Consider the following 26,664-nt stretch of genomic DNA (forward strand, 5'->3'; position numbering starts at 1 on the left):
ATCTCACGCAAGAGTTTATTTGTATGTGTAGTGCCGTAATGGTAGCACGATCTATACATAGGACAAAGCGGATACACGTTCACAGGAACGGAAATCGGGCATACACAATCAGAATCGGAAGTAATTCCGGTGGCTGAACACCGTCATGGCATTGTTAGCCGATCCGCTGAATAATAATTGGCGTTCAGTGCATTTACATGGCCACGATTGTCAAGTGTCAATATCTTTCCGGATGGAATGGAAACGTCGCTCGGTGGCTTTGCTCCGTGATATACCGTCCCTTCAGTATTTGTTGTGGATCTATGACTGTGACTTCGTCGTCGTTTCGGAGGTACGTATTAAAAGTAAATCGGAGCGAGTTTTTTTTGTATACCTTCGCTCGTCACGAAAATTTCGCTGTGTTCCAACGATATCTACGGCAGCTATAGTGCGCGTTACAGTTTTTCTAATTTGTTATTTCACGAACCGTTACGTTCGAGCCACCTGACATTCCTATCAAGACCATTCTTTCGAGACGTTCAGAAGTAAACGAAACGGAATTCAAGCGAGACTCGAGAAAGGGTGTAGTGTCACGATGAATGAACGTGAAGCAGTGCAGCAAGCCGACGTAGACGTATGGACGGAATTTGTTGAGAGAGCGGCGTGTTCATTCTCTCGTCGGATGCCTTAAACCGTAAACTGAAACAGTTTCCGGTTATCTAGCTGCTTAACAGCAGTTGTTGCGTGCGGCAAAAGTGATGCGATTTAATAACGGTCCGCGTGACGAGTCGATAAATCGATCCTCCCCAGCGATTTATCGCGTTGCAACGTTTCTCGTTTAGATCTCTGCTTCCCATCACGTCCCTGATTGATTCAGGAAACGCATTGTACCGATGCATTTCCGTTCGAACGGCGGGACATTCTCGAGTCTTTCTCTGTTTCTCGTTTCAGTTGGAAAATGTCGATCGCCTCCCGGTTCCGTATATCGAAACGTCCGCTAGATTCAATTTACCATAGCGCTCGTCCGTTTGGTCCTTTTCTTTATTCGTTTCTTTTTGTTCGAGAAAGAGAATGGGCTGCGCACCTAGCGGATCATCGTGCAAGAAGGGCGGCACTCGATTAATGGCTACGAAACTGGCTTTCACCAAGGCTCAGCTGTACAACCTGAATACGTATTTTCGCGAGCTGCTCGACGAGGCTCAGAATGGTGAACGTTTAACGAGCATCTCGATAAATCTTGCGCTTCGATTCGGTGAATCATAGCCGTATCGCATTCGCGGTACCGCGTAGAACAACGAAAGTGTTCAATTTGAAAGCCAAATGGAAGCTGATGGTGTTTTCGTACCTCGCGAATGCTCGATCGAACGGATTTGTTACAGATTCCTCGCGGGCTATTCCCGCGATCGAAGCCACGGTAGAGAAATTGGTCCAGCGTTTGGTGCTAGGCGTTGGTAATCTCGACCGGAGATTCTCGTCCATGTACCTCGTTTCGTTGAACGAGCCACGGCGAATAAAGGTAACGGGAGGGACGAGGATGTTGGGAACGATGGAGTTTCTCGCGTTATAGATTTAACGTCTTCCCTATTCAGCGACTCAAGTTCGAGTATCTGCTACGGATAGATGCGTTGTCGATTCCGAGCGTGAATCCTGACCCAGGAATTTCGAGAGTCTGCGTCGAGGAAGATACCTCTCTGCCAGGTTTTATTCGGCTGAGGATGCTTGGCGTTGAAGCGGAAGCGTGGCGGGAGTACATGGATCCTGCGGGGAGGTTGAGAAGGGACCTCGTGAAAGCCAAACTAGCAAATTTGTTGGCCACGGCCATTAAGCGAGGTATTTCGTGTTTAACTGCCAATTGGACAGGCGCGAAATTTCGCGATATCTTTTTGAACGAAAAATAAAAATGCCCGACTCGTGTTTCAGATTCCGCGAGTTCACCGGACGACGAGGTCTGCGTCTCGCCTGGCCAAGTGGTCGACGCCGAGGTACTCGACAAAATACTGAAGCAACCGCACCACTGCCGGATATTCTACGGACCAGGTAACGTTTTTGCATTATCGGGTAACTTAAACGCCCTCGTTAATTAAGAGCGATAAAAGCGAGCGAGATAAATTCCCGGCGCGGACAACGTTGAAGTTTCGAAACATTCCATCTTGGAATTATTACCGCGCGTTTATCACCCTTGAACGTGAGGCGAACAAAAGCCACTCGCCGAGGAATCGTAAACAGGAACGCTCTCGCGACACTTTATCACGCAACTGCGATTCCTCGTTTCGTACATTCTTCGACACACTCCTTATCAACGTCCGATTGTCGTTTCACCGTTTCACGATCGTATCCGAAAACTTCTGTTCGCTCGATTTCCTAGTCCTACTCTCGTCTTACATTCCATCCTCGATCGCCTCCCCTCCCTTATCCCCGTTATCCTCGCTTTATACTAAATAACCGATGCACGAGCCAACTTGATAATTCGATGTACTCGGCGTTCGATAAATCGGAACAAGACGCTTAGTCGAAGTTGGAGGATTTCGAATAACGAGCGCCCACCCTCCCAATTTCCGTGTAACCGTATTAAGGAGTGCCTTCTAAATCGAGCCGCGCGAAACAAGAGCCAACTAATGGCCGGCCACGCGATTTTTAGCAACGTCCCTTAGGTAACAATGGGATGGTGTGGTTGTTTCCAGCCGTTACGGATGGACCGTTACCAGAGCCGAGGGAGCATCGCGTGGCTATGATCGAGGACGCCGGCGGGATACTGCTCAGAATCGAGTTGGGCAGTTTTAAGGCTCGCGAAGTCGAGGTCAGGTTATTAGTCGGCATCGGAGTGTCGTCGTGGCCCAGTTTAGCGGACTATCCACAACGGATACCACTCTACCACTGCGACGCGCTTCTCCACTACACCGTAGCCCAGAGCGTAAGCGTGCACGGCTGATGATGGTCGAAAAATCTTTCCAAGTCAACCACCGCGTCTATCGTTCCCGCTTCGCTCCAGTTGCTCGACACGAGTTTATCGAAAAGTGAAGTTTATCGACTCGCGTTTTACGCATGCGTCACGCAATTAGAGCATTGATTATTCCCATTGTATCGCGGCCGGATAAACGATTATCGCCAAGTTCGACTCGGCGTGGGACTTGGCGCGAGTAGCCGGAGGAATCGCGCACCCTTCGAGGAGCAGCGACGAGCGAGGACACGAGGTTCCTCTCGAACGGGACGCTTCGAACACGCTCGTTTCCAATTGATGATATCGGACGACGTACTGGTGAAAATTCTCGACAGCACTCGCAGAATTCTCTTTCACGCTCTTGCGTTGTGGTTTTCATCCCGTGATAAGCACCGCGTCGCGTAATGAGCGTACGCTCTTTTGTTGTTTCTGCATGCATTCTGACAAACTATCGGTTCGCGTGCATCGCGCCGCGCATTGACTGACTGCACCGTTCGTGTAACGCAACGAACAACACATCGGCGCATCACGCTTGTCTCGCGTAAATGAGAATTGCTTGGAAACGTCGGACCGCCGGACGTGTACGAGGTAAATCCGTGGTCGGTGGAGGTTATTAGCGATTCGTCGGTAAATTAAATCAACGAACGAGGACGCGATACACGTGTATCGTTCCGATGTGACCTGACTCTTTTTTTTTCATTTCCGCCAATGTAACAGAGACCATTTAAACAAATTAACTTGCATTGTACCGTTGACGCGTTATTGGAAAAGCGAGAGCAGACAAGTTTTTCCAAGCACCCGCATCGAGCTGTCGGGAAAAATGCACGTTTCATATCGTTATCGACGCGTCAAACGAATAGATTCGTCTGTTTCGCTACATCTTTTTGCCGTGGTTGTTCCAGGGTATGTACGGGGTGGCGGTTGGTCCGTACGCCGGTGCACGCTGCGAGAACCGAGCTACTCTCTGGAGAGTACGCGTTCCGGCAGCTGAGAAAATTATGAGTCAACACTATGCCGAGGACAGTGTGCCAGCCTTGACTGAATCCGTTCTCATGGAAGTTCTGTACGAATTGCGCGAAGGATGCGCTATGCGCTTGCCAATCAAGCTAAAGGTATCCTAAATTGTTTCTGAAACCAACCAACGTGGAGCCATCGAAGCGATCGAAACCATCTATTTATGAACCTTCATCGGCTATTCCACTATTTCCTTTCTATGGAAAACGTGGATTCAAGTCTGTTTCCTCTCTTTTACACACTTTCTCGTCTGCCTTTCATTTCGATTCCTCCACAGCAGCAATAAATACGCTTTGATCATCGGTCGAGAAAAGGAACGAAAATAATGTATTCTCAGAGATGTTGCACGCGATGTTCTAAACCTCGTTTCTAGTCAGATTCACGAGAAATAGACTTCCTCCCGATGGAGTTTATTTGTACTTATAGTCCACTCAGACGGCTGTATCATTTGTCTCTCTTCCCGTGCACCGCCGTCGACAGCCGTCTCGGAAATATCCCGCGGAGATCCACCGGTCTCTTTTGACGTTCTCATCACCTGTGAGAGCAGTTCGTAGCTCCGCGTGTCACGCGGGGAAATAACGACTTATTTCGCGTGATGTCCCGACAATAGCTAAGCTCACGGATCCACTCTGCGCACAGGTGAGAGCTCCCATTCACGTGATCTCCGATTTGTCCTATTTCTGAAACTCGAACCGTCTACCCAACGAGTCAATATCTTCTTTCCTTCTTCGAATCTCTTCTCGCGGTACACAGACACCGCGTCGACGTTGAGAATCCATTCTGTCGGACGCGTGATCGATATCCGTCCAATAAGAAGAGACGTCACTGCCCCGCGTTTGGTAATTATTTATCCACCCCGTTTTTAACCAGCCCACGTCAATGTACGATCGAACGTGGGAGCGAGCGTTCACCACCGGTGAACACGTAACGAGAAAAGTTGAACTCGATCCCGAAAATTTTCACCCCCTTGTACTCACCTTCCTCTGGTTCCTGACTGTACTTGCTCCATTTCGTGGTATCGATCGCAAAATTGCCGACTTAACGGGGGCTGTTCGCAGAGAAGTGTGTAAGGGAAATTTCCTCAGGCAACGCGTAAAGCCGGACCATCGTTGCAAGATCGCTCGCGAGTTGTCTCGAGGCACATCCTGAGGACCGTTCACCGATGGTCCCTGGAAAGGGCGGGACCGGATCCGCTGACAAGCTGGGCGCCCGATACCCTCTCGCGTCACGTTCTATTAACGTTGGACGAGTTAGTCGCCGCTCTGAAACGCCAGAACCTGAGGTGTTACTTTCATCCGCGTTGCAACGTGATGCTGCAATGCGCGAGAGGTAATACAGTTTCCATGGAGAGAATCTCTAGCCGGGAGAGCCAGCCGTGGGGCCGTTGTCTCCTTCTCCTTTCCCTTTTTCGTCCGCCGCTGTTTTTCATATCGCAATCAATATCTCGGCGACACGTTGGACGTCCTCGTGATCGTTCCGTTTCCATGGTAATCCTTAATTGGTGACGATAACGACGTGTACCATTATCGTGGACGTCGAACAAATGACACGGTTTTCGACCGCGTTACCATTTCCCATCGCGCGTCGCCTGTCGAGCTTACGCTTATTAAACGTTTACCATTTACATCACGCCGCGATTTAATCGAGAGTAGAGCCCCGAAGCCTCGAAGCGTGCGCTAAATATAAGTCTGACGAAAGCTGTTGCTCTTCGTTGATACGCTCGCCTTCGACGGCCCATTCAGAACTGCTTGTATTCTCGCGCCCCGAAGGCGGACTGGTGCATCGCGAGGATTCCTACGTCTCCGATTGTCGTCTGTTGGAGTCGTACTTGGAAACGCTCCATTATCGTTCATTTTCCATGACGCGGAGCGTGCCGAGGCCTTTGGACGTTATGGAGACCGAGCTCATCGTCAAATGGCGGGACGTCGTGGCCTCGTTGCCCAGGGGGACCGGCAACGACGACTACGGATATAATCAGAGGCAGCTCGAATATTTTAGTATGATCCTGGTTGAAGCGTTGCGAGCGAACGACAATGCGTTGCAGGTAGAAACCACCGACGAGAGGGTAGCTCGTTACTGTTTACCGAGATGAAAAAGAGTCGCTTTTCTACGTCGACAGGATCGCTCGTGCAACTCTTCCTATTTGAGTTCCCCGGAATTATCCTACCGGACAACGGACCAGGTGGAAGAGCTCGCGTTTCTATTGAGACTAGTGGTAACGCAGGCCAGGGACCAGATCCACGCGATGGCGGATCGCAGGAGGCGAGTCTACGATCGTCCGAAAGAATCGAAGAGTAGGAGGCGTTGCAACACGACCAGCGAATTCGATTATTCGCTCGGTCTTTTGGTCGACGTTGTCAGAAGGGACAGAGAAACGGCCAACATGGACCTGAGGACTCCTTCGATAATGACCAAAATGCTTCTACGATGGTTACACTTTGGTACGAGGAAATATCCGCTTGAGAAGACAGCGAGCCATCATTTCCAACGTTTATTAACCACGTTCCATTGTTCAAGGGATGGACTACGATCGAAAGGTCCTCGAGCCGATCCTGCGTCCGTATTTGAACAATCTGTTCAACAGCCTCCACGAGTACGGCTGGTGCGCGGCGTCCTGGAAGAGGAGGCAGGAAGACTACGTGTCCGAGATGCAGTCGCTCTCAACGTTTTGTAAATCCGTGATAACCCAGGAAACGTCGCCCGCCAACGGGCTGGTGGACAATTTGTCGAAGGGTTGGCGCTGGGCGGAGAGTATGACGAAGATGATCGAGCGTTCGGGGAATTCGCTGCGACTGATTTTCCTGCCCGGCGGCAGGGTGATCAAGTATAACTTAACGTTCACGGGTAACAAGGGCCTCAGCTCGTACTCGACGTGGAGCAAAGCGAGGAGCGTCAGCGCGATCGCGAGGAGGAGACGGACCAGCTCCAGTGCCGGTGATTTATTCGACTCTCTGTCAGAGTTACGCGGAACGTCTATCGGAACCGGAGGTAAAGAAAATCTCGTACGATTTAATAAATTAGCGGTCGAAGTACTACCGTCGCGTGTAAGAAGCCTTCCCGCCTGCTCTCTTACATTTTAGTTACTGGAAACTTGTCGCGCGGTAATAAGAGATTTCGGTCGGGTGTTCGAGTTTAGAGAATTAATTAGACTCCCAGCCAGCCATTCCCGAGTTCCCATTTTCCCGGTCACGGGGAAACTCGGTTTCGGTTGTTCGAAAACATCGGTCTCTAAAGTTCGCGCGACTAATAACACTGAGTGAAATTAATTATTTCCGTGCGGCGCATGGCGCGCGCTTGCCACGGTACACCCGCAAACCCTGCTAGAAAAAAAAACCGATACTGCCGAGCGACGCGTAAAAATTCACTCGAAATTTTTCCCTATCAGCGTATCGTCCGTCGAGTGTTCCCAGCTCGCTGAAAAAAAACGCATTGTCCGCGAAATAAATTAATCCTGCGCGCTCTACCTTTGATCCGTCGCCTTTGACAGAGTATCGTTCATTTCGCGCGTCTTTGGCTCCCGTCTGGTCGAGCTTGAACACCGTTGGTTCTGAAACCAACATTTATCCCATCGTTGGTCGGGAAACGGCGGCAGACGGTGCGCTTTTCGTCCAGGCTTATCGAATAAAATCCTTGCTCGATGGTGGCTTTATCTAGCCGTGATCGCGCGTAGAACGAACGTGCCTGGCGTTAAAAATTGAAGCGCAACGGCGGCCGTCGAGCGAGGTTAAACGCGCGGAAGAGACAAAGATTTACGTTGACGTCGGTGGAGAATATCATACGTAGCGAGCACGTAAAATTCGGGCTGGAAATGCCGGGTGATAGATCAACCGTGGTGGCTGCTCCGGCAGAGAGCCGGTCCCGGGGATACGCGTTTTAAATCAACGTCGCCGTTCGGTGACGTAGGCAAATTTCTGCTCCGCGCGCCGATGGCTTGGTCACTGGATCACAGAAAATGTTTACGTAAGTCGCGTACACCAGGGGCAGAGCCGGCTTGGATAAAATCAATATTTTCGTCAGAGGTTTCAGGATACACGGAGTTGAGGGACGCCAGCCCTTTGACGTACGTCGCGTCGATGAGCAGATCGCGAGCTCGACATCGCGGCCCCGGCGATCTGATCTCCGCCATCGTCTCCCTTGGCAAGTTCAGGGTGAGTTCTTCAAGTTTGCAACTTTTTCGTGATCCTTGCACCGCCCCCCTTGTCCCGTTCTCGCGATTTGTCTCCGCTCTCCGCGCCTCCGCCACGTCGCTCGAACTTCCTCCGCGTCTCTGCTTTTTTGCTCGACGTCCCCGCGTTCTTCTCGCGCGAGAACGCGACGTTTTTTGCTTCGTACACCGCGTCGCAGCAAACATTCCGAGAGCGGACAGAAGTTTTCAACGAATCATCACCGCGAGGGAGGAAGTTTCCGGTGTTTCTGTATCTTCGACGGATTAACCAGCCTTTCCGATTCAAAAGTTGGCTGCATCGCGTGACAGAGGATCGAAGTTGCGCCCGCCACGAGGCCACCTCGGAGGGTCGAGCGTCTCGTCCGATATGTCGCGCGATGATACGGTCCAGGTTCGATGGCCGATTATTTGTTGGAGTAATTTCCGTGGGAAAGAGGCTCGCGTTTCACCAGGCCTTCGTGAATCGCTGTTTGCTCGGTCCCGTAGTTTCGGGCCGACGTTCGTTCAGCGCGCGGTAGACACGAGGCAGCTTAATTACACACAGTTCGCGCAGTTTCATTAGATTAGACGAGCACGGATTTCCGGCGCACGGAGGCAATTCCAGGACAGTAATTTCGCGGAGGCGTCCGCCAGAGGAGAGACCCTGCTCCACCGACGCGGCGTATTCGACGACAGTGATATCGACGCGGAACTTGAGGGAATTGCGGACTTGGTACCACGAGCACCGCCGTTTCCGGCGATCCGTTTCTTCCCTAATGCTCGCCGCCCATTATCCTTCGTTTATATAATCGGCTTGCAGTCGATTTAATGACCAACCTGATAACAGCCTTTCAACCACCCACCATCCTCGCCAATTTCGAGTCGGCCGAACGGCTAACGCGTGGTAAAATTAAAAGATAAGAGAAGTTCGCTGGATTGATGAAAATTGAGTCCCTCGGTCGACGACAGGGGAACGTGGACGTGTGCGAGCGGTGTCACGAAGGTACGTTCATCTCCCTTCGGGTGGCTTCTTTCTTGACAACGAGAATTAAACGTCGCTCACATGTCGCCGTTTAAGAGACCGGCTACACGGCTGTGTATCGTTTGCATAAATTTCCGACGAATATAAATTGACTTTTAATCCGGTGAAAATAAGCGTTAATAGGACGTATACATACATTAAATCAGTCTTTTTATTAAATTTCACGTGGGATACCCGATATCGCGCTGTACACAGTCACCCATTATCGTTATTATCTATCGATCGATTCGAAACTGGTGGCGCAGATGAAATTCGACTAGGACGCGATACTCTTTTAATTTCGATTACGCGTCGATTGTTAATTAACGGCGGGGAAAATCATTTCTAGCTGGACGCATAGAAACACGCCACCGTCCAAACGTGCCGAAGATTAAATTCGAAACGAGCGCGATCGAGAGATCGATCGCTCCTCTTCTTTTTTCCCCTCCGTGTTTTCCTTCTTTTCCATCAATCCTCGCTTTTCAGTCCGCGTCGAAACGACTTCCGTTTTTCTCGCATTTTCGAGCGCCGGTTTGAAATCCGGTTTAATGCTTCGGGAAAGCCGGCGGCGAGAAACTGCGAAGTGAAACCTCGTTTTACGGAGAGATCATAAAATTGGGCTGCGATGTTACTTCAAAGGATCGTGTTACTGTAATGACGACAAGAAGGCTGTTGCCGCAACGATGCTCGTGCGGGTAGCGATGGGAGCAACGTTCTCGCAAACGATATCGATGGTTTGTTGAAAAGCTTCGTCGCGCTTGCTCGGTCATTCAACGTCGCGATTGCTTTATTTTGCAAGCAATATTGATTTTCCCACGACTTTACACATCGCACCCATTATGCACGCGAGTGCACAAGAATTTGCATAGCAAACGAAACGTTTAGAGGGTAATCGAATCGCTCCCGTCGCTAACAGTCACTTGGTACTTTCCTCGATACTCTAAAGAGCAAAGTATGCAGTAGCTTCTCTAAAGTCGCTCGAAACAGTCCACAGAAATTTCCGTCGCGTCACACTATCGCATAGATCAAAATGGAATTCCAGGCGAAACGCCTTCCTCGTTCGTCGAACTATCAAACTGACAACTTAATACACCTTCGACAGTCTAACTTTCCTCAAGGCTCCATAAGAACTCGGAGCCAACCCGTTGGATAATTAGACAGAAGACACTTCGCTTCTTAAAAAAGCGGATGGAACGAGAGCCACGCAAACGACAGGACACGATCTCGCACTTACGAGGACCGAATCTCTCTTTTTTTTTTGCAGCTCGTTAGGAATATCCATCAGAGTGCCTATCGCTCTTGCGCTTACCGTTTCGACGAGACTTCACCTCGGGATCAAAGAGACTTTCCTAAAGGTTAGCGAGTCCCCGGAGAGCCTTAAATGTATCAGCATTCGCGGGACCGTGGGTTCGAGTTAAACCAGTCTTAATAGGTGTTGGCGAGTTCTCGCGAGATGGGTGGACGTCGGTCCAACCCCTCTCCGGTCGATATCCAAGGTTGACGAGAATCATAGACGTTTATCTGGCGATCCTATTCGATCCTCTTTTATTCGAATGAAGTAACACCAATCGTACATAACTCGCTCGTTCCTACTTTCCTTCCGTTACGAAATTTTGCGTACACTTCACCATCGTTTCCGGAAGAGCGTACCAATAGTTCGACGGATATTTTCTACCTCGAGAGCAGCCAGATCTACGATGGACCCAACGAGACTTAAAATGGAAGATCGATAAAACCCCGTCCGATTCCGTCGTCGCGCACGGGCCAATGCACGGTCGGGACAGAATTCACGTGTGGAAGTTCCGAGTCGGTCGCTACTTATCCGATTAACGTTCCCATCGTTCGTGCCATCGGCATTTCCAACTATTCTCTCGAGTAAAATAAACAACGCTCGATTCGTTTCCCGTTCGCGAGTCCCGCGGGAGCACGGGTGCCAGAGCGTCCTCGATGCTTTTCCAAACCTCGCGGCACCGCGTACGCGTCTTTCATCGGTTGACAGGCTACTCCGTCAAAGGCAGATTTCCTCCCGCTCCCGACGTTTCGTAATAATTTCGATTCGTCGCTCGATCCGTTTGATTACTCTTCAACTCGAGCGTTTCTCATTACTATCGCGAGGGATAAGTTCCACGACGGAAACTTTGCCGTGGAATTGCCACGAGATGGCCACTTTTCCGAGCGAATGGAAGTTAAACGGTCGGAAGATATCTTCCAAGTTTGTCAATCACAGAGCGACAATCGAAAGGAACGAGAAAGGGTAACCGTATTTTTCGGTTTGTTTATCCGCGAAGATGGCACCGCGGGGAGTTGGTTCGCTTCCATTTCAGCTAATTTCCGCTTGCACGTGCTTCCGTGGGAAACCGTTTGGGAACGCGGTAACGCTTCGACGAGGGTCGATCTCGAACGCCCTCGAGCAGCGCGGTTCCAGAAGGACGCCTCTGCTTCGCGGACGAGTCCTTTTCGCGGCCCATGAATTTTCCATGGGACGTGTAACAGCGAATTTTCCTCGCTGTTTGTCCTGCCAATCAATCCGCGTGAGAATCGAGGCAATTCCGTGCAGAGGATCGCAGACTTGTTTGCGAAACAGCACCGATTGGATTACAGCCCGGAGACGTCAGCGATTCTTCATATCTTGGAGCGATTTCGCTTGGAATCGTTCGAACCCGATCCACGAAACTGTCTCGAAGGCAGAATAAAAACCGGTCTCGGACGTGCTCTCGGCACTACACGAGGGGCTGTGCATGTTACCCGCAGAGCCGCCGAAGGCGAACGAAAAAAGGAAAAAACCGGACACGCGTATTTACTTTGCCGAAGCAGCATCGCGCACCCTCGCGCACCCTGCGCGCCGAGCAACTCTTGGCTCCCGTTCCTCGTCTCCGTCCACCGTGTGCCAACTAACTTTCCACTTAAAGAGCGACAACCCGATTCAACCCGGAGCAGATCCCCGTATGCTTATGGAAAATGTGCGAGACTAAGTTTAATCCTAGCTGAACCGCCCCGGAAACCTAGTCGTACGCACCCGAACCCCTCGCGTGAACGGGAACTTCGGTACCCGTCGAAGTTGCCCAAGATTTACGAAAAAACATCCCTTTTATTTAACAACTTGGCGGAGTTCGCGTCGGGTATACCGTTTCGAGCCAACTGGGAGCGTTTCTACTTTCGTCTACCCTTTTATCTAGGGGGCCAGCTATCCTGTTTCTTGAAATTCACCGAACGTGCGGGGTTAGAGTGCGGCTCGTGTTTGGAGTCGTGGATCGAGAAACTTTTTTTCTTGTTTCCGCGCAGGTTCTCCAAGAAGTCGCTGCGCTTCTGCCAAGAGAGGAGCAAGTGGTCGTGTTGGATATGGTGCAACGCGCGGCCAGGGAGTCCTCTCGCCGTTCGAGGAAGGCCATATGCGCGGACGCGTCCGATTCACCGAAGCAAATCTACAGACCGAGGTAGAGGATCTCGTTTCTAAGAAGATAGCCACGTTGTTACCCAGATCTCCTAATAGATTCCTGTTCGTCGATTTCAGGTCGGATTCGGACCAGCTGGATTCGTCGCCACGATTGTCGCCGGGGGTGCGCGAGCGGCGAATCATCGCGGAACACCAGAAACAACTCGAGAGGGAGATGCGAGAGATGCACGACACTCTGAGGCGGAACGCTTTAACGAGGCTGCGTCCCTGCAACGTTTGGGACTCGTCCTCGGTTTCCTCGTGGAGCTCCTCGATCGACTCCATCGCGGGGACAATTACCCTCCGGAAATATCGCACCCCGATATGGGACGCGATTAAAGGTCGTTTTACTCTGCGGACTACGGGCTAAATAATCTCTCGCCGCGCGATAATTGTTTCTCTCCTGTCTCGTTCTTAAACTCGATTATTTTATTTCGATACGGCCGCCCCTCTATTTGCGCTCGCCTCGAATCGAAGCGGTCGATCGTTTAATACGGACGCGGCAACAATTTACCCGGAGCACACGATTCGTTTTTTCACGAACGAGCCCCGGTAACGCCGTGCAAACAATACGGCGATCGATTTTTCAATTTCAGGAAGTTCCCCGGCACGGTCTAGCCTGGGCGCGGATCGCAATATCGAGAAAAATAAATTCGACGAGGAGATGATCAGCCGAGAGGAGTCGCCTACGTGGAGCACGCTGGACGCCAGACGGAAGTTGGACGACTCCGAGTCGAAGAATGGAGACGAATTGCCATCTTGGGATACGCTCGAGGCGACTCTGAATAGGAGGCTGTGTAATTACGGCAACGCCCTGTCAGGATCCTTGGAAACAGACGAAAGTATCGGAGGAAACCGCGCGGTGACGTCTCGGGAGTGACTCCCGTGGAATAATACTCGCTTCGAGGGGAATACATTTTTCTTTCCCCTCGTTTTCCTCCCATCCATCCGAACGTCCAACGCGAAAATTTTAACGCGCCGCGATACATCGCGTTTAAGCAACCATATCGATTCCGACACTTGGCCGACATATTCGAGCTCTCGACGTTTCGGCGAACAGCCTCCGACGCGACTTTGCGCCCTTTTCGAACGGCCAAATAAATGTTTCACTCGGGCAGATATTTAGCGGAGAGGGCGGTATCGAGTCCCCGCCGCTTGTTCAGCTCGTCGATTAAACTCGATGAGAGCTTAATTCTCTCGCAGACAAGACAACGGAGAAGTTCGCGCTTCGAGAGTGCTCCCGTTCACTCGTAAGTATATATAATGATTACGGATAGAAACCCTCCCGTAAAGCTCGACAGAGGTACGCGCCGTCGCCTTAAATTTTAATCTACCCCTGAAAGGGGTGCAACGTCGATTCAGCCCGATGACCTCGCGTTAATTAGTGGGAACCACGCGATGCTTGGAATATTCTGTCGAAACCTCGGTTAACGTCGACTGATTTTGGCAAATTCGACGAAAGTGAAACTTCCTCGCCTTCGCTCGCCGCTTCTTTCCGTGCTCCTTCATCAATCCTTACCACCTACGGCTACTCCGTGACCGTACATTTTTATTAAGGATCCCCAGCACGCCGCTCCGGCGAGGTTTCCTCGCGGAGAAGCCTTCCTGTGTACTCTCGGTCTCTTCCTTGGTTTCCATCCAACGTCCGAAGTTCTCAGCGCCTTAAATTGCGAAAAGATGTAACGCTGTTTTATCGGCAACCATCGGTTTGATTGTACACCCTCGCGCGCGAGACAGGGGATGTCGAATGAAACGAAACTGCGCCCATAACTTTTCCTTCCTTTACATTTTGCCTTCGTTAATTTACATAATATCGATGCAACTACATTTTGCGAGAGGGTCGTCGAATACATCGAATCGCTCGAGTGGATCGGTAAATTCCGTGTAATTTCCGTGCTACGAAAACATCTCTCGTCGCAGAGAAGCGAGTTATGGAGGCCAGCGGGACTTTCGTAACGATGCGCGAGAAAGCCCGCTCTGGCCATTGGCTGCGTTGCGATTTAACGCAAATTCGGGAAACGCGGGTACCGGGGTAATTGGAAATAGGTAGAGGCACCTCTATGAGCGCGCGATTCGATTAACCGAATTGTAAAAAAGCACGGGCTTGCCAACGGCCTCGTAATTGCCAATTAAAGTCGTCGGAATGAGCAACATTGTTCGAGCTCTATCGATGAGTCATTGAGCTTCACCCGCGCGAACTCTGACTGCGTGAATTCCACTGACCTGAAAAACTCCGCGTTGTTCGCATCGCTTTCACCTCATTTCTACGATCAGCCACTTTCCGCGCGTTAACCTGTGTTCGCCAACGAGTCGCTACGGTTTCGTTGCTCCGCGAACGTTCAGCTTTACCATTCAGCCGTTTTACCATTGGTCCCAGAATTCGTTCGCAAAGGCCAAAGAATACTGAAAATCTTTTGATAACCTGAAACTCGTGTAACGAAACTGTATTCCCGCGATATCTCTTCAATTAACCACGCCGCCTATTCCGTTCCCTCTGGACCGCTCTTTGATCAACGAACCGATCGATGAACGAATGATACAGCACGCGGTGGCAACGGTTACACCGAGGCGGCGGTGATTAATAGTAACGGGAAATCGCGGTGCCGTGAGAACGCGTTGATACTCGTAGGCGTATATAGGGGTTGCTCGCGGTCGGGCGGCAGGAGGGCGGCCTTAAGAAGGAGCAGGTGGACAAAGGAAACGGACGGAGAGCGAAAAATGGAAGCGGGAGCATCGTCGTCCTGGACGTGGTAGTCCTGGAGAGAAGTAAGTAGAGAGGGACGCGAGGAGGGGTGGTACTGTTCGGTTGGCCGGGCTGCTTCCGTGTATTCCGGGGGTGGTTTTGGTGCGCGCGCGCACCGGGGTTGCGCCGTGGTTTCATCTCAGTTTCGCAGCCTCCCTTCCGCGGTCCGCATCAACTCTGCCGTCGCTGGCACAGAGGTGTGTCGTTCTATCCGCGTCCTGCTCGTCGTGTCTCACCTTTTCTTCGCCCTTTGGTATCGGCGCCCGCGAGCCGGTCGATCCACGGAGAGAGACGCGGATGGTTTAATCGCGATCGGGGTTCCTCGCGAGTCGCTCGATCGGGCCACCAAGCAACGGTGTTCGAAAGTTGCGGAAGATCGCGGGACGAGTGGGAATCGTCTTTCGTCATGTAACTTTCTCGTTGACCGTTACCACGAGGCATGTTACCGTGCGATAGGTGATTCAGCGACGACTGGCAGGACAATGGTGCGCGATGCGGAGGTCCCGACGCGTGTTACTTGGTAAGGAAACGTACGTGTAGCTGTTTGCGTCACAGTTACCCTATACCTCGCTCACGCGGCTCTGGTGTCCCCTCGTTGCCCTTTCGAGTCATCGATTCGACGTTCGATCCTCGCTGCGATTCGTGTACGCCGTTTCGCCCGCGGTCCACGATACGATCGGGCATTGATTTTTAAACGCGACGCCCGTTCGTGCACTGTTAATTGTCGGCTAGTCCAGCGAGATGGAGTTCCGTGGACGCCGCGAGACCCGCTTTGTCGATTGTACCCTCAAGAGAATAGCGCATTCTCGAGCTCTAGCCACTGGTTAGAGAACGTTAAAGCACCCTTTGAACCCTCGCCTCGTCATTACGCGTAATACACTTAATCGTCCGAAAATCGATCCGCTGGATAGAAACCGGTCGTAGTTGGAAATCGAAGTTGAGACTGTACGATGGGTTTGGTATCGATGGGTTGGAAATGAAAAAGTGGGAGGGCAACGTTGAAATATATTGTACATGCAAATTGTATCAAACTTAGGCTGGGGATGATTTTACGAGTTGTAGACGAGTTCTCCCGTGTCCCGTGAGCTACTTTGGTATTCAGTGGCAGCTTTTTTTCCTCCTCCCGGGAACTTTCGACGCACCGCGTCGGAAGAATTTATTCCATTACGTCGATGCTGTATTTACTTACCGTCCGCCAATGATCGACAATTTCTGTTCCCCTTAATTTCGCGGTACGCTACTTCTCCTTCTTCTTCTTTTTCCTCGGAGCGAGTCCTACCGTGTATTTTAACGCGTAAACTATCGACGCAGGTGGGATAGAACGATATTTCAACATGATGTCGAATATATTAGCGACGTCCCGATTAACGAGCAATATTCGCCACCCGAAACTGATTTTTCGCGCGGATCATTTATACGCCACGTCTCGTATACAGGCGAACGAACTGTGCTCCCCTTTTCCCACGGACCAGGATCATTTATTAAACGAACGCCAATATCGATGCGTTTGATTTATGACCAACCTTCGCCGTACCTTTATATTTCTGGCGAATGCTGTAGTTTCACGCCGGTTCCCCGGTGTACGGGGTCCGTTTTTTCCGGGTTTTGGCACGTTCGTGGATTTCATCCGGAAAAGCCGGGAGAGGAGAAGGGGAGAGAACTTAATCCGAACGAAATCTGCATAATCCCCTCAGTAACGGGGCGATTAATGCTCGTAGAAAAATTTCTTGGTTGATTCTTCGAGAATTTTGCATACCGCTGACTCTCGGTTCGACGCGCAAGCCCTATGCGCGTCCACGTTACATCGAGCACTTATGTCTCGCGTTCTATCGTCGAGAAAATGGCAAATTTCTCGCGGATTATCCGAACGGGGAAAAGTTAGCGAGATATCGTAGCCGCGATTAACGTCTGGATATTTTCCGTCGAATTTGTCGAACAAAAGCCAACCGCGGTCCACGATCGTTCCATCAAACGATGCGTCGATGAACGCTCGATGTCGCGCGTCGAGTGTTCCGTCACTCGTTTCGAATAATCGCCGATCCGCGTGATTTTCGAACGTCACCGACCGTCCGATAGTCAACGATCTACGCGCGCGCTCTTAATTACCGGATGTTCTGCGAATCGAGATGATCGAATTCACGTAGCCGAGAGGGAAGCGCGAATCGAATGGTCGCGTCCGATTCGTAAAATGGAACACGAGCAGAGGACGCAAAGACGCGGCACGCAATAAGCAAATAATTCGTCTGTGCAACAACGAATTTCAGCCGGAACAGAGACGCCGAGTCAGCGCTGTAATACAGGCAAATGTACGCGCTCGCCATTCTATTCCGCCCCTTTGACACATTACCGTCCCTTACGTTTAACTTGATTTTCGTCCAAAGAAAAGTACCTCCGCGTTCCGCGCGGCTCTCTCTACCGTGAAACGCTGAATTAGAAAATTCAGAGGCTGCATGCACCGCGTAATAACGACCCGTTTTTTCCCCCCGGCGCTTTCTCCCTTTCATACGTTTCAACGCTTGTTCCCTTGTATCGAGGCGGAATTGTCCCGGAGTCTTGCTCGTTGTTATTCATTAGAAAGTACAACGTTCGAACCGGACACAACAAGTCGTCGAGCAGTTCGATCGATTGATCGGTACCTCCGGGTGAGCGCGACCGGTTTATTTATAACTGCGGGCGGAGAAAAGTTGCAGGGTGCAACGCGACTACCCCCAGCATCTCGCGACGATACCCAGAGCGTCGTCCTCCGACGGCTGTTGGGAATGAAATTTAGTCCAGCGCGGAAACACGGCATCCGTCTTCGTCCGACGGGATGTTTGGCCTGTCGGGGGTGTTTAGGCCGCGGTGATATCGAATACAAACGGTCGATCGGTCGTCCATGCTACGGATCTGAGCGACGAACGGGATCGCGATAAATTCCCGCATGTTAATAGCGCACGGCTGGCGCACGCGTGGCGATTACCTTTGAATATTTCAGCCATTCATTTGCCGGCCGAATGGGTGACCCGAATAGGGTAGGTGCACGACTCGGGGTCGAATCGTTCCCCGGACTGATTTTAGAGCGCGGTCGGCCGGCAAATAATTCGCGGCCCGTGCTTTTAAACAAGCGACAGTTTTCCAATACCGAGAATAGTCGATGCGGATTTTTATGCCCGGAATTTATTCGTCGTTTGAACCGACGAAGGGGACCGAGGATGGCCTCTTCTTCGTTCCGCGATTCTCCGAGCTCGACCGCCTGTATAACGGAACAAAATGACGCAACGCGGACGCCAATAGCCGTAATTAGTTTACGCGTTGGACGTCGACGCGTATTGTGGCCGAATTCCGCGAGGAATTTCGCCGACTGCCTTCAGGGGCGAATAACAAGCCATGTTTACCCTCTCGACTCCACCTTTCGCTCTGTCCTTCTTTCTCCCTTTGTTTCCACCGTCTCTTTCTCTTCCAGCCGTTTTACCTCGCTCCCGCTCGCGTTTCTCATAAATTAGTTAAATCAATTACGATTTCCACGCTCGCTCTAGCGGCGACGTTACCGTCGCGCTTCGAGGGAATTAATCCATTCGTGAAATTCGCCAGGCGTTGAAAAATAATCGACGCCTGTTCCGTGGAGGGCGTAGGAATCGAACTGCGTCCCGCGTCGAACTCGTTCGGACGGAAGAATTCGTGGCACCGTTCGGAGGTGCGATGCCAAGGAACGGTTAGCAGAAGTGCCGGCTGGTAGAATCAGCCGCTAATTCTCGCGCGCGAGAGCAAGGCGTGGCCCCGTGAGTCGAGGTTGGTCAAGGAATTATCGAGCACTCGGCGGAAGTAAGTCCGCGTCTGGAGGGTTGGTTGGTTGGTTGGTCGGACAGAAGGAAACGGGTGGGACCGGAAGAAGAGTGGTTTCGGTGCACGGCGGAGTCCGTTCTCCGTAGGAGTACTCCTTGACCCGCGCTTCCTCTGTATTATCATTCGCCGCGGTCGAGTGTAGCGGTACGTTTACGTTCCTTAAACGGTGCACTCGTGTTTTATTCCCGTTGATCAAGGATCGTCCCGAAGAGGGACGGGTCCGCGAGGCAGCGGGGATTCGGGGCATCCCGGACTGGAACGGGCTTGGAAAAAGCGAAGAGCTTTTGATGCACGGGGAGCATCTGTCGGATCGTCACCAGGCGCAGTCAGCAGTTTGACTTAACTGGAACAAGCGGCGCCGAGCACCCCTTGACCTCTCCTAACCACTTTCTCGCTGTACGATGATTTTCAAAGTGGTCGTCTCGTGTTTAACGTTCTCTCGTCCGTTTCCTCTCTTTTCTTTTCCCGCGTCGCTCCTCGGTTAGTTCGCCGCGTGTCACGCGGAAACGACGATCGTTGCCGAGTGCCCGAGAGGGGACACTTTCGCTCTTCGTCTGCGTACACCTCGAGTGGAGGCAGCGGGGTAGTTTCGAAATCACCGGGTTGGAAATCATTTCCGCGAGGAACGGCGGACGGAGAATAAAAACGGCCGAGCCCCGGTTTCAACGCGGCCGCGGGAAAAAGGGCGCGATGAACCGTGGAAATTTACGGGTCGGACTGATTTATTTTCACGGTGCGTTTTAATGGTGTCGGGGCACGGGAAAAATTTAGTCCCCGGGAAATCTCGGCAGGCTCGTTCGTCGTTTACCGCGCGCCGGAGATGCTCCGCGGCGATGTACACCGGAAAGGAATTCCGTAATTAACCGACCTCGGTAATTAATGGACACTTCTACGTTTTCGTTCGGCGAATAGCTGAATCTCATCCCGGGGGACATTGACGGTTTCCGGGAACTAGTTCGCTAAATCGAGAATAGAATAGATCCGTGGATCGACGAACAGTCACCTCGATTCGCTTTCGACTACGTAGTTGGAGTAATGGGGGACGTGTGTCGCTCTTTATTCATTTATCTATAACGTATTCGGTCTAAATTCGTGCTCGTCTTCTATTATTCACATTTAGCGTCGCGTCTCATTTCCAATGCATTTAATTTGAACCTTCGGTAGTTTATTATACATGTAGAGGGAGAGAGAGAGAGAGAAGGAGAGAGATCTCTTAACGTTTAAACTTCCTGTATTGAACATCGTGTACTCTTCGCGATCGTGGCTCGCGTACTCCAAGTCTTCGTCAAGACTACATTGAATTACAGTTCACCGCATCGCACTTTGTGGTCTGCGTGTACATCAACAGGCTCGAGTCGATGTGTACGGCAAGCGGGTACACGTGTTAACAGTCCCTGTCAAACGCCTCCGTTCCACGGGGCGTTTGCTTTGAGCCGTAGTTCTCGTTGTTCATTGTGCAAATGTTCCTAAGACAGGACTGGGCTGCCGGAGTAGCTATTTAATTATACCGGCACGCAGCTCGTTCGTTCCTCTGTCCCACGAACTTGTGTGCTTTCGCTTCCGCGGAACGCCTTAACAGATTCTTAACATCGCGGGCACAACGGCGTTGCCCGGGTTTTTAAGGAAGTTACGATTCAATGGAAGCCCATCAACCACCTGAATGGACCTCTAACAGCTTCTAGAATTCTATTAGCGCCGCGAGCTTTGAGATAGCAGCCAAATAGTTTCCCCAAGATGCTTCCGCTTATCTCCTCGATGGTTGGTACCCGTTGTTGCGCGTTGCTAATGTTTTCTCCCCTTTTTTCTCGCGCTCTCGCGGTTGTTTCGCGCGCTCCCTCCTTTGTTCTCGGTATCAAAGACGACGGCGAGCTTTTCCGTGAACGCCGTAGGCGTCGCTGTTGCGGTGAAATTTCGAGGGCAACGCCTATAATTTGATCCGCAGAGAATGACCGGCGATGAACGATATCGAACGGCGGCTATTGTAACCGAGAGAGACTGCCACGGCTACGCCGCCTTCGAAAGGTCTCCGTCGAAATTGAGCGGCCTAACGAACCTTGGCGAATTTCCCAACAGAGAGAGAGAAGGCCTCGACCGGCTCACGAGGCACGTGCAACGCGTCATTTTCAGAATCGGAACCGGAAACTCTATTCCAGTTCCTCCCAATCGAATCGCGAGTTTCCCCGGGAACGTTCGTCGAGCACAAAGCGCGCTGTCTTTCATTTCATTAGGCGACGGGCTCTTCTTAAAGCTGTACAAAGCCCCGGAATGTTAGCAGGAATTCCCTTGAAATTCCTGGCAAGTTTCTAGACATTTCCCTCAGATCGAAATGATGGGACGGAGGTTATTTTAAAAGAGCACGGAACCTTGACGGAACCCTTTTATCGCGCTCCGATTCCATAAATTGGTAGAACGAGTGGCCACGACTAGTGGCGTCGAGATTTTGTCAATCGGCGGCCAGCCTGCTATTGATCGAAATTAATTTATTACCAAACAATTGGTTCCATCGAACCCGACTAATTAACTTCGATCTGCCTCTAATAACCACAATTCGATGCACCGTTCGAATCTATCAGATTGCCTCAGATCTGTCCTCTCGCGGTACTTCCAACTTCAATTCGATTGTCGAAAGAAACACGCGACAACGACGCGTAAGTAACGACGTACTCGACTATCGAGAACGGAATGGGCATATTACGATTCACTTTGTGACGCGCAATATCCCTCGCAGAATTCGAAAGGGTGCGATACGCGAGACAGGGAATCGACTGATCGATCGTGCAACCCATTTGCGAGTCGCGACACGTAGCCGTGGCTCGTGCAGGCCCTTCAGGGTTGAACGAGTGATCGAACAGAGCGAGAGCCCGTCGAGCAGAAAGTCAGACCAGCGCGGATTCGCAAAAAGGGATGGCCCAGCGTCCCTTTTCTGCGCGTTGCTCGGCAGACCATGTTTAATTGCAGGACGAACCGAGCGTGGAACGTCGCGCGCGCGCGATTTAATTGAATTACACTCCGAAATCTGCCCGCCCGATGTACCTGCTGTTCGCCACGTCGGGTTCGTTCGGGTGCGACGATGGCGCGTGTTCCGACAGCTGACTGTATTCTTCGCGGATTTATAGCGGGACGAAGTTTCGAACGCCGCTCGAACGGAACACCATTGTAATCCCGGCTGGTGTGTATCCCATGATCGATATTCGGTGCAACCGTGCGCGTTTCGACATGCCACCGGCAACTTCGCGGACCTCCCCGCATCTGCGCGTGTGCGTTTCGCGCGTTCGCTGTCTTGCGTTGTTCGCAAGGACGTTGGGGAAATGTGGGAGCGCGGCAGAGACGCGTTGCGCCCGTCGAGGGCACGCCTTGGAATCTCATTTCCTCGGCGAAAAAACGCCATCCGATGCGTACTACCGTCTCTCGCTCCCTCGTTTTCCTTCCCGTCTTTCCACCTTATCCCGCTCGCTCATAAAACCATAAAACGTACATTGTCGTTCCACGGGGCAAAAACATCGAGCCATTGTTGTACACGGAATTCGGTGGCCGTTTAACTAGTTCGAACGGAATGGGAATTTTCGTGTTCTCTTTGGGTAGCTCGTTGGAATGTCGGCTCTGTCGGACGCGCGGGGTCGAAGGGAATCTCCATTCTTACAGAGAAACGGGGATGAAAATTTCCCTCGCGCGGTTTGATCGATGGACAGTTTTTGTTCGACGTTTTCTCGTATATACGTCCGTTTAAAGAACGCGTCGGTCACGTTGAATTCCGTGAGATCGGAGGCAAGGAGGCGGACGATCCTCGAGCGTTCGTCCAACGAGCGCGGTTCCAGCGCGTAATCGTGTATCGGTTTCACGGTTACATAAATTTTCAGTTCAGTAAGCAGTTCGTTTGCCCTTTGACCGACTGTATCCGCGAATCACGACTTTGAGACGCAACCAGGATTCTGCGCCACGGGCTACGGCAGTCTAGCGAAACATCCTGCCAGGAATATTGCTCCGGAGAATTTTCCAGCCTCGTAAACGGGGCTGCGGCGTCGGTAGGCGAACATTCTGCGCGAAATATGCTCCGCGTGAATGAAACACGTTGCCTCTGTTCAGAGACAAATAGGACGACGAGAGACGCGGCGTTCGATCAGGCTCGATAGACGCCCGCCGTTCAAACGAGTGGAAACTTTCCGGAGAAGTTCCGCGGGGATGCGTCAAAGGTCCGGCGTTCCCTTGGAAACTTCCCGTCCCACGGCCCGGATAAAAGTAGACTTGGCTTCTCTAACGATAGCTAGATTTCGTCAGGGTCTATTAATTATTAAGGAGTTGGAAGTTTAAACGGCCGGGAGCGTCGAACTTTATCTCGTTTTGATAACAAAGTATCCCTTTAACTTGTGATATTTTACCACGAGGATCTTCCTCGATCTCGCTGATCTCTACTTCCCTTTTAGTCGCTACTAATGCGAAATTCTTGCGCGAAGATTACGCCGCGAGACGAATTGGTCGTCGAGAGACGCGGACGTGTCCCCCAAGAGCGTCTGCGATTGTTAGGTAACCAGGATTCGGTGAATCGCAGTCGCAATTTAGGTGATCGCGAATTGCCCTCATTTTCGAATACGCCTCTCGAGGAGAACGGATTTTTGTGCCGTCGTCGAGGTTTCCGCGTCATTTACTTGGACGGAATTTGGGTTAGCCCCAGCCAAAAAGAAAGAGAGAGAGAACAACCGAAGGTGGACGATGCGAGGCTTTGTTCACCAGTGAGTTCCTCTGCTTTATCCGGGGCTAATGCCAGTCGGAGAGGCCAATCAGCCTGTAGACACGGTCGTCGCGTCGCCTTGTCAGATTTACATGTTACGGATAAAATGCATCGGTCGCGCGCCCCTCGGGAAGCTGCACGACCTGTCGCGCAACCGTGGAGAAGACGAAACGTTGTCGCGTGTTTCGGAAAAGCTGAACGTCCAAATGAAACTGCCTTTCGTCGACAGGGACTGGCACGCTTTTTGTTTCCAATTAAAATCTCGTAAAATTGACTTCCCTCCGCGTAATAGTTTATGCAATTTAACGGACATACCGCGGTGCCTCGATCGAACAGGGAAACCCATCGAAATTGATTATTCACCCGGTGCTCTCGAGCGTGGTCTATGCCGTTCGATTTTTCAAATGAACGCGACTAAATACCCCGCACGAGGTTGCTTGAAATTTACTGAAAAGGGACAGCTTTTATCTGGACGGTATAGCCGTAATTCTGGTGGCACAAGGCGAGCGCAACGAGACCGTTAAGTTAGTAATTAGAGCTATTAATCTGGCTAAGGTCGCGTAATTTAATTGGTCGTTCGTTGCTTGCCGTGTAATTCTGTTTACCACGATACCGTTCGACGGATAAAAAGTTCTCGGATCGTATAAAACGTAATCAGTCGGTCGATATGAAAACGCTTCGATTCCCGGGTCCATTTCCCGCGGAACCGCGCTTGCACGTTCCACGTACAAGCACCGTTCGCCTTTACATCGAAGGTGGCTTTTTTCTCGAAAAACGGTACCGTGCAAGAAAATAGTTAATCGGGGTCAGCGCCCATTCGCCGTCCACTAACGAGCGTTCGCTAGAAGTCGAGATGCAAAAGGAACGCCGGCAAAAGTTGATTATAAAGCGCGCCACTGCCGGCCGGCAGTATCGAAGATCAAAGTCGAAAAGGTTCGCGATCTTTCCAGCAGGCGCACTCGCGGAATTTATTCCGCGCAACGGTTGCCAGGCTCGCCGGGTGTATCGGGCAAAATTAATTAACTGCTTAATTAAGTAATAGCGACGAAACGAGTCCGCGTGTGCGGGGGGGTAGACCCCGGTTAGTCTAAACTGGGGCCCATCCCCGATAGCCATTTACGCGTCCGCCATTAAAGCTCGCGGCGGCAAGAAAATCGCTGCCGCAGCGCTGGTTTTAACGAACCTAACGGAATTGATGTCGAGAAAGTTTCTTATTAACGTCGCAGATGCCGCGATCGCGTTTGCCCACCGCAGCAGCCAGCACCACCAAGAAGAGACCGAACCGCCGAGTTTCGATTATGCAAATCACCCGCGCGATCTTCGAAGCCGCGTTACGTAAGAATCGCCGCACCGTCGCACAGGCCGGATGCACTTCAGAACGGGCGAGAACCATCCTTCGCTTGTACTCCGACGACCACGTAGCGAATCATTCTCTTCCCACACGATAACCGAGTTAAGCTGATATTCTCGCGAAGATGCACGACGCACCAACTCTGACAGACGTACGTACCAACGCGGCGCGGCGCGGATGTAAATTTTCATTAAAATCTCGCTCGACGAGCACCTACGTTCCTCCTGCGGTCCCACTGATTTCACCGCTGATTGCGACCGGCTAGACGACGGTGTTCCGTTGATTACAGCGAACTCGCGAAATTTTTCTTCTCCCCCACCCTTGTAAATTTCCCGTTCATTGCCTCGGGGGTTGGGAGACGCCTCGAGCGGCGGCCAATGTCGAAACTCGCGCCAGCGATCGTTTTTCAAATCCGATTAATAATTTGGTCGCCGCCGCTTGTTACGTTTAACGTCGTCGGTGGCTCGAGTTCATTATACGACGTCGACCGGTGTGCGAGAGTGGTCGTATCCTGCGACTACGCCCCCGCGCTCTCGCAGGAGTGTCCTCGAGGCAACCGCAGTGCAGTTGCAATTTCAATGCGCCGTGCCAATTAATGCGAAGTCGTGTTCGAACTACCGATGGCTCGTGTTAACGACGTTCCCGCCGCGGACGTCGAGTGCCAATTATCGATATTAAACGTCCGACGAAATCGTGCGTCGTTTCGAGAGGCGAGCCTCTCGTCCCGGGACTTTCATTAACTCGAGCAACGTCCGGTGCCGCCTCGATTTTCCGAGGAACAACATCTTTCGACCATCGTCGCCGGTGGCACGCTTCGTATTTCCACTGGGGATTTCTGCGCCGTGGAAGGTTTGTTCGCGGAAAAATTGGTAAATCCACCGACGGTGGGAGGGGTTTATCGAGACGCGCGTGCTCCTGTTCTCTTATGAATAATTATCGCGCGCCCGGAAAACTGTTAACGGGACAATGTCGCCGTAACTATTGGCCTCGAGTTTAATTATCGAGCACGCTCGCGTTGCGAACTGCTGCTGCGACTTCAGGACGGTGTGCTACGAAATTACCGGCCCTCTGTTGCGCCGAATTCGAACTGGATTTATTACTAATCAGCGTCAAACACGGGAACAATGTATTGTCCCGTTTCCACGGGAAAATCAATCTGATCCTGTCCGACTCTCTGGCGCGATCCTCGACAGTTTTAACGGTTACACGGTTGACGTTGCCGCACGCCTCGTACGCGGACGGACAATTGGCTGCGGGAGGGAGGGATGGAAACGGAAAGGTCGAGGGGTCGAACGGGTCAAGGGAAAACGTGGAGAGGGTTCGAGGATACGGTCAGGTAGAAGCCAGTAGGCGAAACGGACGGGGGCGGTGACGTAACGAACGGGAAGCTCTAGAATTGATCAACGAAGGACGGATTTTTTATCGCGGTAGTGTCACGGGCAGTCGTTCGAGAAGTTTATTGCGATATTTAAATTTGCGACAGGGAAACAGTT

General features: G+C 51.5%; 1 protein-coding gene across 2 annotated transcripts; it reads left to right on the top strand.

Annotated features, from left to right (window-relative positions):
* Nucleotides 1–184: 184 nt before the first annotated feature.
* On the top strand, nucleotides 185–13,447 carry LOC143427829 (uncharacterized). 2 transcript variants are annotated; one of them, XM_076902300.1, is made up of 15 exons: nucleotides 185–331; nucleotides 1,048–1,186; nucleotides 1,359–1,495; nucleotides 1,569–1,809; nucleotides 1,900–2,016; nucleotides 2,661–2,890; nucleotides 3,820–4,029; nucleotides 5,017–5,260; nucleotides 5,701–5,975; nucleotides 6,051–6,372; nucleotides 6,449–6,919; nucleotides 7,949–8,079; nucleotides 12,379–12,530; nucleotides 12,608–12,870; nucleotides 13,126–13,447. In XM_076902300.1, exons 1-15 carry the CDS (start codon nucleotides 233–235, stop codon nucleotides 13,407–13,409), a joined length of 3,315 nt encoding a protein of 1,104 aa, XP_076758415.1. In that variant the 5' UTR covers nucleotides 185–232; the 3' UTR covers nucleotides 13,410–13,447. The 2 variants fall into 2 exon arrangements, with proteins under 2 accessions (XP_076758415.1, XP_076758422.1); XM_076902307.1 differs by having other exon boundaries at nucleotides 298–331; nucleotides 1,044–1,186.
* The last annotated feature ends 13,217 nt before the right edge of the window (nucleotides 13,448–26,664 follow it).

Source organism: Xylocopa sonorina, chromosome 1 (assembly GCF_050948175.1).
Source record: "Xylocopa sonorina isolate GNS202 chromosome 1, iyXylSono1_principal, whole genome shotgun sequence".
In the NCBI taxonomy this organism is placed as follows: Eukaryota; Metazoa; Arthropoda; class Insecta; order Hymenoptera; family Apidae; genus Xylocopa; species Xylocopa sonorina.

Bases quoted from the DNA above. Each gene is read 5' to 3' on its own strand.
- LOC143427829 (XM_076902300.1), top strand. From the start codon at position 233: ATGGAATGGAAACGTCGCTCGGTGGCTTTGCTCCGTGATATACCGTCC. The intron at 1,810-1,899 runs GTATTTCGTGTT...CTCGTGTTTCAG, and splicing joins GGCCACGGCCATTAAGCGAG to ATTCCGCGAGTTCACCGGAC. The intron at 2,891-3,819 runs GTAAGCGTGCAC...TGGTTGTTCCAG, and splicing joins ACTACACCGTAGCCCAGAGC to GGTATGTACGGGGTGGCGGT.